At 42.4% G+C, this 14,360-nt stretch overlaps 1 protein-coding gene across 4 annotated transcripts in view; it reads left to right on the top strand.

The window, feature by feature from the left end:
- The window catches only part of LOC120049771 (calpain-1 catalytic subunit-like), a 33,369-nt gene continuing 19,009 nt past the window's right edge, over positions 1-14,360 (top strand). The window contains exons 1-4 of one of the 4 annotated variants that reach the window (XM_038996180.1): positions 1-137; positions 9,987-10,653; positions 11,496-11,565; positions 13,062-13,180. In XM_038996180.1, the coding sequence (XP_038852108.1) occupies positions 10,402-10,653; positions 11,496-11,565; positions 13,062-13,180 (441 nt within the window). In that variant the 5' untranslated portion in view covers positions 1-137; positions 9,987-10,401. Of the gene's footprint in view, positions 138-7,351; positions 7,461-9,986; positions 10,654-11,495; positions 11,566-13,061; positions 13,181-14,360 lie in introns of those variants that run through there. The other 3 variants (XM_038996177.1, XM_038996178.1, XM_038996179.1) reach the window with 3 other exon arrangements.

The raw sequence follows: 14,360 nt of genomic DNA on the forward strand, positions 1-14,360 counted from the left end.
GCGGCTAAGCATAATCGAATCCAACCACTGGTTAAACCCATGCGCTTCACGCTGGGCTGTGGATGGAACTGGGCTAAACATAACGGACTAGAGAACAGAGAGAAAAACATATTGAACCGATAAACAACCACCAAAAGGTAGGACATTTCTTTAACTTTTCTTAAAATAAGTCACACGTGTAACTTCTTTTTACTGATTAGGGCAATTACTAGTTTACTATGAAGAAGGGCGACGTCATTACATTGGAGCTTTCTTCTAAAGACAACCCACAATGCTGCTTAGTACTGTAAAATAATTGTATTTTACTGTAGGCATTTCCCTGTAAATGTACAGCATTATACTGGCACCACAGTCACCAGCTTAATACTGTAATTAAATGTTCTGCATCTGGCTCGCAATGAGTTTGAGAACATAAGCAGACGTAGTTTTGAAACCATGTAACATCATGTAGTAGTTGTAATATATATATATATATATATATATATATATATATATATAGCTGTAGCAAGCAGTGTTGTAACAGTGTTTTGACATCTTCCTATTCCAGTGAGGATTTAATGTGTGTTAGGCTACTTTTATATTTGTTTTAGACCGACCAATTCTTCAGTTTCTTCTGAAGGCAGCGGGTGTTAAGCACATTTCGAATTAATTAACTAAATAGCTTAGCCTCTCTGTCCTCTCAGATACTCAACAAAGAGACTACTATGGTCGGACTTGTCGCTTGTTTATTAAAAAGCCACAACGAAATCCAAATGGGGTAACTGTCAATTGTGTGAAAGACATGGGCGGCGTAATGAGAGGATATGTTCTTCAACTCTGCTTGTCCAGCTGTTCACGGTGTCACCTCGATGAGAGCATGCCTGTGACAGCTGACCAGCCCATCAGTTGTGTTTTGGGGGAAACTTTCCTGACCTTTAGAATTGAGTTTTTCCTATTTATGTCTGTTTATAGCCTACACTGTAAAACCTTTCCCTGTACATGTACAGCCTTATACTGGCACCACAGCAAGGATGCTGTAATATGTTTTACAGTGAGGAAAATAGTACTGTATACTATATTACAGCATCTCTGCTGTAAAGCAAAATCAGGTATTAAGCTGGTGACTGTGGTGCCAGTATAATGCTGTACATTTATAGGGAAAATCCTACAGTAAAATACAATTATTTTACAGTACTAAGCAGAATTGTAGGTTGTCTTTAGAAGACAGCTCCCTGAAATGTAATATTATAAGAAAAACAATATGTGTAGAAATATTTATACAGTACCAGTCAAAAGTTTGGACACACCTACTCATTCCAAGGTTTTTCTTTATTTTTACTATTTTCTACATTGTAGAATAATAGTGAAGACATCAAAACTATGAAATAACACACATGGAATCATGTATTAACCAAAAAAGTGTTTAACAAATCAAAATATATTTGAGATTTGAGATTCTCCAAGGTAGCCACCCTTTGCCTTGATGACAGCTTTGCACACTCTTGGCATTCTCTCAACCAGCTTCATGAGGTAGTCACCTGGAATGCATTTCAATTAATAGGTGCGCCTTGTTAAAAGTTAATTTGCTGCATCAGATGACCTGGCCTCCACAATCATCCGACCTCAACCCAATTGAGATGGTTTGGGATGAGTTGGACAGCAGAGTGAAGGAAAAGCAGCCAACAAGGGCTCAGCATATGTGGGAACTCAAGACTGTTGGAAAAGCATTCCTCATGAAGCTAGTTCAGAGAATGCCAAGAATGTGCATAGCTGTCGTTTTTACACCTTTATTTAACTAGGCAAGTCAGTTGAGAACACATTCTTATTTTCAATGATGGCCTAGGAACGGTGGGTTAACTGCCTTGTTCAGGGGCAGAATTACATATTTTTACCTTGTCAGCTCAGGGATTCAATCTTGCAACCTTACGGTTAACTAGTCCAACGCTCTAACCACCTTTCTTACATTGCACTCCACGAGGAGCCTGCCTGTTACGCGAATGCAGTAAGAAGCAAAGGTAAGTGGCTAGCTAGCATTAAACTTATCTTATAAAAAACAATCAATCAATCAATCATAATCACTAGTTAAATACACATGGTTGATGATATTACTAGTTTATCTAGCGTGTCCTGCGTTGCATATAATCGATGGGGTGCGCATTCGCAAAAAAGGACTGTCTTTGCTCCAATGTGTACCTAACCATAAACATCAATGCCTTTCTTAAAATCAATACACAAGTATATATTTTTAAACCTGCATGTTTAGTTAATATTGCCTGCTAACATTAATTTATTTTAACTAGGGAAATTGTGTCACTTCTCTTGCAACAGTCAGGGTATATGCAGCCGTTTGGGCCGCCTGGCTCGTTGCGAACTGTGTGAAGACTATTTCTTCCTAACAAAGACAACCAACTTCGCCAAACGGGGGATGATTTAACAAAAGCGCATTTGCGAAAAAAGCACAATCGTTGCACGACTGTACCTAACCATAAAAATCAATGCCTTTCTTAAAATCAATACACAGAAGTATATATTTTTAAACCTGTATATTTAGCTAAAAGAAATCCAGGTTAGCAGGCAATATTAACCAGGTGAAATTGTGTCACTTCTCTTGAGTTCATTGCACGCAGAGTCAGGGTATATGCAACAGTTTGGGCCGCCTGGCTCGTTGCGAACTAATTTGCCAGAATTTTACCTAATTATGACATAACATTGAAGGTTGTGCAATGTAACAGGAATATTTAGACTTATGGATGCCACCCGTTAGATAAAATACGGAACGGTTCCGTATTTCACTGAAAGAATGAACGTTTTGTTTTTGAGATGATAGTTTCCGGATTCGACCATATTAATGACCTAAGGCTTGTATTTCTGTGTGTTAATATGTTAGAAGTAAGTCTATGATTTGATAGAGCAGTCTGACTGAGCGATGGTAGGCAGCAGCAGGTTCGTAAGCATTCATTCAAACAGCACTTTCGTGCGTTTTGCCAGCAGCTCTTCGCAATGCTTCCAGCATTGCGCTGTTTATGACTTCAAGCCTATCAACTCCCGAGATTAGGCTGGTGTAACCGATGTGAAATGGCTAGCTAGTTAGTGGGGTGCGCGCTAATAGCGTTTCAAACGTCACTCGCTCTGAGACTTGGAGTAGTTGTTCCCCTTGCTCTGCATGGATAACGCTGCTTCGAGGGTGGCTGTTGTCGATGTGTTCCTGGTTCGAGCCCAGGTAGGAGCGAGGAGAGGGACGGAAGCTATACTGTTACACTGGCAATACTAAAGTGCCTATTAGAGCATCCAATAGTCAAAGGTATATGAAATACAAATCGTATAGAGAGAAATAGTCCTATAATTCCTATAATAACTACAACCTAAAACTTCTTACCTGGGAATATTGAAGACTCATGTTAAAAGGAACCACCAGCTTTCATATGTTCTCATGTTCTGAGCAAGGAACTTAAACGTTAGCTTTCTTACATTGCACATATTGCACTTTTACTTTCTTCTCCAACACTTTGTTTTGCATTATTTAAACCAAATTGAACATGTTTCATTATTTATTTGAGGCTAAATTGATTTTATTGATGTATTATATTAACTTAAAATAAGTGTTCATTCAGTATTGTTGTAATTGTCATTATTACAAATAAATGTTAAAAATCGTAAGATTAATCGGTATCGGCTTTTTTTGGTCCTCCAATAATCGGTATCGGCGTTGAATAATCATAATCGGTCAACCTCTAGTAGTTACAGTCTTGTCTCATCGCTGCAACTCCCGTACGGACTCGAGAGAGGCGAAGGTCGACCCAACTAAGCCGCACTACTTCTTGACACAATGCCCACTTAACCCGGAGCAAGCCGCACCAATGTGTCGGAGGAAACACCGTACACCTTGCGACACACTCAGTGTGCACTGCGCCTGACCCGCCACAGGAGTCGCTAGTGCGCGATGGGGCCAAACCCTTCCCTAACCCAGACGATGCTGGGTCAATTGTGTGCCACTTCATGGGTCTCCCGGTCGCAGCCAGTGCGACAGAACCTGCCTTAGACCACTGCGCCACTCGGGAGGCCACCCAACTCTAATGAACTTATCCTCTGCATTAGAGGTAACTCTGGGTCTTCCATTCCTGTGGCGGTCCTCATGAGAGACAGTTTCATCATAGCGCTTGATGGTTTTTGCGATTGCACTTGAAGAAACTTTCAAAGTTTTCCACATTGACTGACCTTCATGTCTTAAAGTAATGATGGACTGTCGTTTCTCTTTGCTTATATGAGATGTTCTTGCCACAGTATGAAATTGGTATTTTACCAAATAGGGATATCTTCTGTATACCACCCCTACCTTGTCACAACACAACTGATTGCCTCAAATGCATTAAGAAGGAAAGAAATTCCACAAATTAACTTTTAAGAAGGCACACCTGTTAATTGAAATGCATTCCAGGTGACTACCCCATGAAGCTGGTTGAGAGAATGCCAAGAGTGTGCAAAGCTGTCATCAAGGCAAAGGGTGGCTACTTTGAAGAATCACAAATATAAAATATATTTCTATTTGTTTACCACTTTTTTGGTTACTACATGATTCCATATGTGTTACTACATAGTTTTGATGTTTTCACTATTATTCTACAATGTAGAAAATAGTCAAAATAAAGAAAAACTCTTGAATGAGTAGGTGTGTCCAAACTTTTGACAGGTACTATATATAAAAAGGGCAAACTATTAACACAATAAAGCAACGAATGCGCAAGAATTGGTTGCATTCTGGAGAGCTGAGCACATTCGGGAGAGAGAAGTGCCAACATCTTCGCCACACACCCTTCCCCTTCTTCTTGTCTCAATGTGTCTTGAGTGTGATTAGACATTTTTATCTTCACACATATTTTTTTAGATGCATTGCTTTTCACTGCCAGCCGCATCTCAATAATAAACCAGGCCTATTGCCACATGCGCAGACCAAATTGCGGGCTTCGTAGCTTGGCATATTAGCCTCCAAGCTTGTGATTTCAAACAATCCACAGATAAAAGAAGCATATGATTATCTGTGGCTAAGTCATGCTCTCTGGTGAAGTATTTTGAATGATTCTGAAGAGTGTTTCTTGGTCGCTTGGCCTTCGTCAGAGCTTTAAAACGAAATACTTAAACCATCTTTTGATTACTGAATGTGTCTGCACCGGGGTCTCAGGATGTGGCTGCGTTATTTATATCATGTTAATCAGACCTTTTGATTTGAACATGGATTGTTTTAGTTTTGTAGGCTAGGCAACCTATTTCCTTATTTCATTCATGGATCAAGGCTTAGCAGTCTTTCTGATCTTGTTCCCAATGATCAGTGCTTTAGTTTATTGTGTTGCTGTCCTGCATTACTGAATTTGCGATGTACCCAACAGCGGTTCTGAATTTGCGATGTACCCCACTGTCCATGTGTTCAGTCCTGTTTAAATAGGATAGATGGGCTACGGTATATGTTGAATGTGATTGTCTGCCTAAAACCAGCCTGAGTAGGCATGGAACTAAATTCCTATTCTATTAATTCCTATTTAGAGAAATTAATTGAATTGGAAATTAGCTATTATCAGGCAAGTTAATGCAATACATGTCTGTTGAATTTGTAAAACTCCACCCGCAGTCGACCCCGCCCCACCTACTCAGCCAGTCAGGAGTTGCTACTGCGTTGCGGCGGTGGCATACTGCATATTTTTTTTCTTAACGGTACGTGCTAAATAGTATGCGACGATGAGTACATAGTATGCAGTTTAAGTATGTAGTACGCTAGTATGGGTGTTCGGACAGAACCAGAGGGTGGTTGAAATGTGAGCTCCCTGCTATTTGGAAGGCATGCAGAATTACACTTGCGCAGTTTCCAATGCTTTATCACGAATAATGGGGGTTATTAAAACAGAGTAATGTTACTGTAATATTGTAAACTGTCTCTCTCTGTGTGTGAGTGGCCTATACAGTATAGTAGTGCTTCCAGATGTGGTCTAACTGCCTGTTTGTGGTAAATCCTTTCTTTGTATGAAACAATAGTTAGGCTACACTACACCTTTAGTAAAGCTTTAATTACCGCAATTGATACAGTATTACACTGTCTAGCTGTACACACCGTCCATGTGTGAGTGGTAGGCTGTTTCCAGCACAGGTAGGCTCCAGAGGGGTTTATCTATTATCTCAATTAGTCTTCTCTCTCTGCCTATATAGAGCTCACCAGTTGTAGTTTAAAAAAACGTAAATTAAACCTCTGGTTCGTTCAGCCATTCCTATGGGGGAGATTAATGCGGTTTTGGAGTAAACGCGGAAAATAAGGTCTGAGGTTAACGCACGTTTAGGAGATCTGATACGTTTTGTTCTGTGAGATAACGTCAGTCAGTTGACATGACCTTTATGAATTGTGAAGCCTTTGTGTGCTTTATGTGGTTATGATGAAGATTATCTGATAGAATAAAATGTATAAAATCTCATAACCTGTGTTTACCACAGACCTTATTCTCTGGGTTTATCCAAAAACGCCATTCGTTTCCCCATAGGCTTTGGCCAACGAGCCATGTCAGTTGGCCTACATTAGTGTCTACAAAAAGATGCCACTACTATTGCTCTCTATATGCAGTAGCAGTTAGCCTGGGGATAAGGTTATCTCCCATGCGATACAGATGTCAATAGTGACAAATTGTCACTTCATTGCTTAATTGTTTTAAGTTTTAGGCTATTTGATTAGCAGTAATCATACAATAGTCATAGGCTACAGATCAGTAAGAAACAATATGTCTTGAATTGGGCACACCAGTGGGGCTGATCATGATGTGTCTGGACTTCTAATCTGTCATTTCACGTCAGTGAAACTATTTGCAGTGCTATTCGCAAACAGAGAAATATTCCACGTGAGGAACATCAAATATTCATTTGAGTTGAAAACCCTACTTGATGAGAAGATTACTGACTACACGCACACTCCCCTGTCTGTCAACCCACCACAGTCACAGAAATGTGAACGTTTCTACCCAGACGATGTGTAGGTAACTGACATGCATGTATAGGGGTTGAGTAGGTATTCGGTACGTGCTGAAACTGTCCCAAAATATGGTATTTTTCTACTAAAAGAGATTTGTTCAATTTCCACTTTATTCTCTTCCATCTAAGACGGTAGAACTTCATTCCATTATTTCCCCCCATGGTATTATCCTTGAGACTCTAAAGGAGTGGTGAGAGTCAGTTAGAAAGTCAACTCTGACCAGTGGGAAAAATCTTTGAGTCAGGGAACAACAGGCAATAGCGATGGGTGTGGCAAGAGGAGTGGGTGGCAGCTGTGCCTGACCGGGCTCTCTTTCTGCTCCAATGAGAAACAGACAAGGCTTAGGGTTTGTTTTTACTGACAGTTGAGGGGTAGAACAAGAAGAGAGCTCAGTGTGAATAAGCGTCAGCATTTGTGAGTGAGTGAAAGTGAGAGGCTGAACGAGAGAGAGAAAGAGGTGAGGTAAACTTAACTTCAGAATGTGAGTAAAGGTTTAAAATAGATTGGAAGCAATTGTGTGCCTCAAACTTTCTCTCTCTCATTTTTTTGTTTGTTGTGGGAGAGCATGAGTGGGAAAGCGGGAGAGAGAAAAAATAGAGTGATTGTGATGTGAGGAAACGGGAAAGAAAGAGAGGTTGTGGAACTATGAAAGCAAACTCAAACAGGCAACATCTCCCTTTCCCCCGACTGTGCAGTAGTTACCAGAGAGCCTGAGAGTCTTTTGCATGTTCTTGGCTGTGTTCCCTCCCATTCTGCGCTGTTTACACTGTGTCACACACACACACACACACACACACACACACACACACACACACACACACACACACACACACACACACACACACACACACACACACACACACACACACACACACATATACCAGCTACAACTTTACCTTAGTCTCTGCTCATGATTAGTAGCTGTCTCTTCAGTACAAATCAGTGGAGGCTGCTGTGGGGAGGACAGCTCATAATAATGGCTGGAACAGGGTATATGGAATGGCCTTGTTTGATGTATTTGATACCATTCCACTGATTCCGCTCCAGTCATTACCACGAGCCCGTTCTCCCCAATTAAGGTGCCACCAACCAACTGTGGTACAAAGTCCATGCAAAACATTCAGAGAGTTTTACATTTGCAGAATAGAACCCAGATAGCACATTTAGTTTCTTGGAACATTTGGTTCTGGGAATGAAGCCATATGTTTTTTTTAAACATTTAGAGAACAGAAGTGAAAATTTTGCCTGTTCTGGGAACGTTCCTTTTTTAGGTCGCAGGGAGGTTATGAGAACATTTTACTATGGTTCCTTGAAATTTTTCCTGGGAGGTTTTATAAACGTTCTGAAAACAGAAATGATAGGTTATTTGACGGTAATTAAATACTGTTCTGAGAACGTTTTAATAAGACTTTTAATAACACTGGTAGCTTAGTTTGGGTTAACTGTTTTGAACTCCAAGCACAGATAGGACACACGGAAATTAATTTGCTTAGGCATTAATTATACAAACACATGCATTTTTTTTTTATTCTGGCAGAGATTGAAACCTGTAATGTTCCTTATCCATGGAATTAGTCCACTGCGCCACCAGGAGGAGCTAGCATGGGATGTTTTTTTTTACTCGTACTAAGCTATTTAATTAGTCTATTCAAACCCCATTTCAAAGTTAACAAGCACTCATTAAGATCAGGTGTGGCCAGTTAGTGTAACGGCTTTCTTCCTGGGATGAATGAGAGGACCAAAATGCAGCGCAGTTAGTGTTCAACATGTTTAATCAGCAGATAAACGGTGAACATTAACCAATAACAAAATAACAAACGTGAAAGCCGAGACAGTCCTATCTGGTGCAGAACACAAACACAGAGACAGGAAACAACCACCCACAAACCCCAACACAAAACAAGCCACCTATATATGATTCTCAATCAGGGACAACGATTGACAGCTGTCTCTGATTGAGAACCATATTAGGCTGGACACAGAAACAGACAAACTAGACACACAACATAGAATTCCCACCCAGCTCACGTCCTGACCAACACTAAACAAGCAAAACACATAAGAACTATGGTCAGGACGTGACAGTTAGTGGGCGCAGACAACACACCTGAACACACTTAACAGGCTCGAGAAGAAGAACGTTGTTTCTGAACGTTCTCTGAATGTTTTGAGAACATGACTTTAAATAGAACCATGATGAAACCTGCAGAAAAAATGATGCTGAAGTCCTGAAATTCTCACAGGAGAACATTGTTTTTGAACGTTCTGAGAACATGACTTGAATAGAACCGTGAGGAAACAAGTACAAAACGTTATCATGAGGTAGGGAAATTCGTACAGAAAAACGTTGTTTCTTAATGTTCTCTGAACAATTGGAGAACATTACTTTAAATAGAACCATGAGGAAACCTGTAGGAAAAGTTATGCTGAAGTACTAAAATTCACACTGAAGAACGTTGTTTCTTAACGTTCTGAGAACATGACTTTAAATAGAACCATGAGGAAACCTGTAGAAAGCGTTATCACAAAGTATTGAAATTCCCACAGAAGAACGTTGTTTCTAAACAGTTTCTGAACAATTTGAGAACAGTACTTCAAATAGAACCTAAAGGAAACCTGTAGGAAACGTTATATGCTAGCTGGGACTCCCCAAGATAAGCACTTATGACTCAACTTTGTTCACAGTGAGTAACTATGTTATTCACTAGAGAACTGAACTGAAGTCAGTTCGACTATTATTGTGAGTAATCCCAGTGCAATCCTCTGCTAGCTAGCGTGCATGGCGGGTTGACAATTTATAGGAGGCGGGGGGAGAGGGGCAAAGTGCTATTTGCTAACTCTCTCATGCTATGTGTATCTTGTTTCTTTTGTCTGTGCTGCACAGAGCTGTACAGGCTGTATTTGAATGAAGTATACATTCTTGCAGGAGTTAAGCAGATATTTACAAAACACAAAATTGTGTTTTGAATTTCACTAATTTCCTTCTCTCTCTCGCTTTCTTCTCCAGGGGCTTTTGGTGGGACAACAAGGTACAGCCAACTCGCTGAGTCTCACCTCATTCTATTGGCTTCTGAGCCCTGTCTGCTAAAGGTACAGCCAGCCAATCAGTGAATTGTTGCCGTGACTCTGAGATCTGCCTGGTGCTGTGAAGAAGACGTTTTCCTTCTGAGCCCATCCTCCAGTCCCCACTCTGCCACTTTTTACATGACTAGGACTGTCACTTGCTCTCCATTAAGCCGTCTGCCTGTCACAGCCTATTATCACCACCTCATCTACAATTTTAACCTCATCATTTGGGGTTGCTGTTCTATGTCTGATTCCGAATTGAACGTCAGCCATTAACCTCCTCCCTGACTGGCTCCCTGGATTAGCTTTGACCTTTGACCTCTGCCACAGCCAAATACGACTACGGCCAGGTGAGAATGGAGCAGGTGTATGCGTCGGGGATGGCCGCCAAGTTGCGCAGCCAGTGGGACCGGGACGAGGGTCTGGGCCAGAACCACAACGCAGTCAAGTTCTTAGGCCAGGACTTTGAGTCGCTGAGGGCCCGGTGCCTCCAGAGCCGCAGCCTGTTTGAGGACAGCCTGTTCCCCTGCGCCTCCTCCTCTCTGGGGTTCAATGAGTTGGGACCACGCTCCTCCAAGACCAAAGGAGTACGCTGGATGAGACCTACGGTGAGATGGGACTGCCTGTTCCTTATACTTACTGAGCCTCTTGTAGTTTTTCCCGACCATATTACCTGACCAGGAAAAACTCACCTACTGAACCTAGACCATATCTGAGCCTTACTGAGATGAATCTTGGACTCGATCCTTAAAGGCCCCCTATAAGTATTATATAAGACTATTCTCAGATGACTCTGACATAATTATTTGTCTTTGGCAATAGTTTGTGTGTGTGTGTGTGTCTTATCCCGTGTGTGTGTGTCCTAGCTGGCGTGCCTGTCTATCCTAATGCTCTTCACACTCCGTCTCTCCTCATTCCCTTTCATAATGCATCTCCTCCAGCAACTCGCCCCTCACAACTGTAATATCGACATCCCTGGAGGGAACACACACCATGCTGCTCCGCTCCTCAGCTCAAAATGCGGAAAGAGCTTTTTATAGCTTAGCTAACTAGCTCTCACGCTGCTCGTGCCTTGAGTTATCTGTGGATGAGCGATGGTTGGGAGTCAGAGAGAGGAGATGCAGTATTCGGTAGTTTTGCATGAATGTCTCAGTCATTTTCGAATGTATTCTACGAGGCACTTGTGTGATTGACGGGGATGCCGTTCGCCATGACAACAAGGACGACAGGCTTTATCAGTGCTGCAGTGCAGTGTCAACACTGTGGTGAAAGGAAAAGTGAAAGGTCAGCCTACCTGTCACTGCTGTGTGTATGTGGGTGTGTGTGCATGTTTGTGAGCAACAACAACACCAATCTGGCATATCTTACCTCTCTCTTTCTTCCTCTCTCCCCCTTTCTCTCGCTATCTCTCTTTTTCTTTCTCTCTCCCCCTCTCTCTCTCTGTCTACAGGAGGTCTGTACCCGTCCCCAGTTCATAGTGGATGGAGCCACTCGCACGGATATCTGCCAGGGAGCTTTAGGTGAGTCGAGGTCTCAGAAGGAGGTTTGGTGGAGAGCCTGAGAGCCCGATGGAACAACCACTTAGTCAGGAGAGAGAGAGAGAGAGAGAGAGAGAGAGAGAGAGAGAGAGAGAGAGAGAGAGAGAGAGAGAGAGAGAGAGAGAGAGAGAGAGAGAGAGAGAGAGAGAGAGAGAGAGAGAGAGAGAGAGAGAGAGAGAGAGAGAGAGAGAGAGAGAGAGAGAGAGAGAGAGAGAGAGAGAGAGAGATTTGATTGCAATCTTGGTACTCTTGTGTTTTCCTCTAAAAACACTGTGTGGGATGCATAATTTATACTCTGCTCTGCTATCTCACATCTTTAAACAAAGTAACAACCTCCCTCTGGCTGAGATGCACTGGTACTATACCACCACTACAGTAAACATAGGAAAGGTATACACGTTGCCTGGTACTGTATCGCAAACTAACTCTGAGCTGAATGGTCGATTTGAAAGTCTTCTCATCTCTTGGTACTGAATCAAATGCTGCGTGAGCTGGGAGAGAGCTGCCTACCCCTCTCTTAAATACGGGGCACGCCGAGCCCAGAAAGAGGAAGTGGCGTGCTCAACTCTAAAGTGTGTAGTAGCAAAAAGTATTTGGGTGCCGGGCTTAAAAGGCATACATAAATCCTGCACTCACTGGAGTAGTCTTTAAAGTTTGAATGTATTTTTAGCAGTAGCATACAGCCTTCGTCTGCGTTTGCATAACAATAGGCACTCACCCCTATTTATAGATGATGTCACATTTGTAGTACTGCTTCCTTCTTCTTTTTTTTTCAGCATGCCGAACCCAACCGTGGTGTCTTCTGGGGGCTTTTCAGCCTATGCCTCTACCCTGCATGCGCATTGTGTTATATGGCCTCTTCTGTTCGAGTTACAGTAGATCTAGCTATTTATTCAGCATACTGTAGGTCCGGACAGTTCAAATTCGAACACACTCCTTGGAGGTTACATAGGGTCAGGATGAAGTGTGTGTTAACAGATTCTCGGACACCTCTCTCTCGTTACGGTTTCCTTATAAGGCGCATTCCATTATTACACGGTTTCACCACTTAAGCCTGACGTGCTCCGTTCCCACAGCAGTGAGAAACAGACCGCAGTATCTGTCTGTAATTAATAAGTCTAACCAGAGCGGAGAGTTTAGTCAGTTAGCTTCACCTAGCCTTGAGGCTAGAAATTATTCAAAGGAAGAACAGTTGGGAACTTTTGAAGAGATGAATGATGAACAGGGCCAGGAGTTTTTTCTTACCGTGTTACTAGATCAGGAAAAACTCTGGGCGTTACTTGTATGCTATGACTAACGGCCAGAGTATTTCCAGGTGGTCAAAACAAAGACTACCGACTAATGAATGTTTGGTGACTTTTTTAAAGGGACTGATACAATGCATTGCTATCATTAACATAGTCTACCTATGACGGATGTAATATGTTGTGTGTGTGCCTGTCTGTGTACTTGTGTGTGCGTGTGTGTGTGTGTTTCAGGTGACTGCTGGTTGCTGGCAGCCATAGCCTCGTTGACTCTGAACGACAACCTCCTCCACAGAGTGGTGCCTCATGGACAGGACTTCGGAGGCCAGTACGCTGGCATCTTCCACTTCCAGGTCATCACACACTCACTTCCTGTTTCTGATTTGACTGTTTATCCCATCTATACGATAATATATACTAATATACAGTAATACAGATATTCAGCTACTCTTGAGGTGAACTCGAAGTTGTGGCGGGGAGTGAGCTGGCAACCGGAGGCAATCTCAGGTGCCACCTACCGCCGACGTTCCCTCGAGCAAGGAACTTCACCCCCTAAACTGCTCATTGGGTGCAGTATTTGTGGCTGCCCTCTGCTCCAGCATCTCCAACCTAATATGTGTTAGTGTGTATGTATATCGGGAGGGAGGGGTGGATGGATGGGGGGGTGGATGAAAGCAGAAGACACATTTCCATCTCATGTGGGCTAATAAAAACAAAAAATGTATCTTAATTCACTCCCAAGGCACGCTTCCTGCTTCTTGCCAGGCCTTATCACGATGACCTTTGCTTTGTACATAAAACCAATCCTCTGACACACAGACACACCTATCATTCTCTGTATAGGACCTTAAAGCGACACCACAGTTGCCCTCTAAATGGACGTCTCCATGCATGGGCGACCAGGTGGTGCTTGCGTGTCCGTGTCCAGTGCCCACTGTAGCGGCCCTCACTTTCACTCAGCTTTCCTCTCACTGAACCCTTTGATGGCAGCCAGCCGCCCACATTAATAGAGTCCGACTCAGCTGGGGGCCAGGGTGCCAGGACAGAGACGGAGAGACACACACAGAGACAGGAGCCAATACGGAGCCTGCTAGCCTAGTGCTGACCACTGCCCAGTCACTCAGAGTAACCATTACTGCTGCTACACTGAGCAGCAGGCAGCCAAGCTAAATACAGTACATCCATCATGAACACGTTCATTAATGCAAACACAGTACTATTACATTTGCATTCCACACAGAAGTAACACTACTAACACACTAACTGGAATTTACACCCCAGCCCTCTGCCAAAAGGAAGTGACTACAGGAAACCCCTATTTAAAAATGATGATTGACTGATTGCGGAAGTATTGCAACATGTTTTCATTGACACATTTATTTCTACAGTCATAGCCTACTTATTTATGTCCTAAACAGTTTCCCTGCTGGCATGAGAGGAAATAACATAGCTATGTGTCTATGAACCTACTGGCATATAAACTCATTCATGCCTTAAATACAGTTGAAGTTGGAAGTTTACATACATACACTC

The sequence above is a fragment of the Salvelinus namaycush genome, chromosome 6, assembly GCF_016432855.1.
Source record: "Salvelinus namaycush isolate Seneca chromosome 6, SaNama_1.0, whole genome shotgun sequence".
Taxonomy (NCBI): Eukaryota; Metazoa; Chordata; class Actinopteri; order Salmoniformes; family Salmonidae; genus Salvelinus; species Salvelinus namaycush.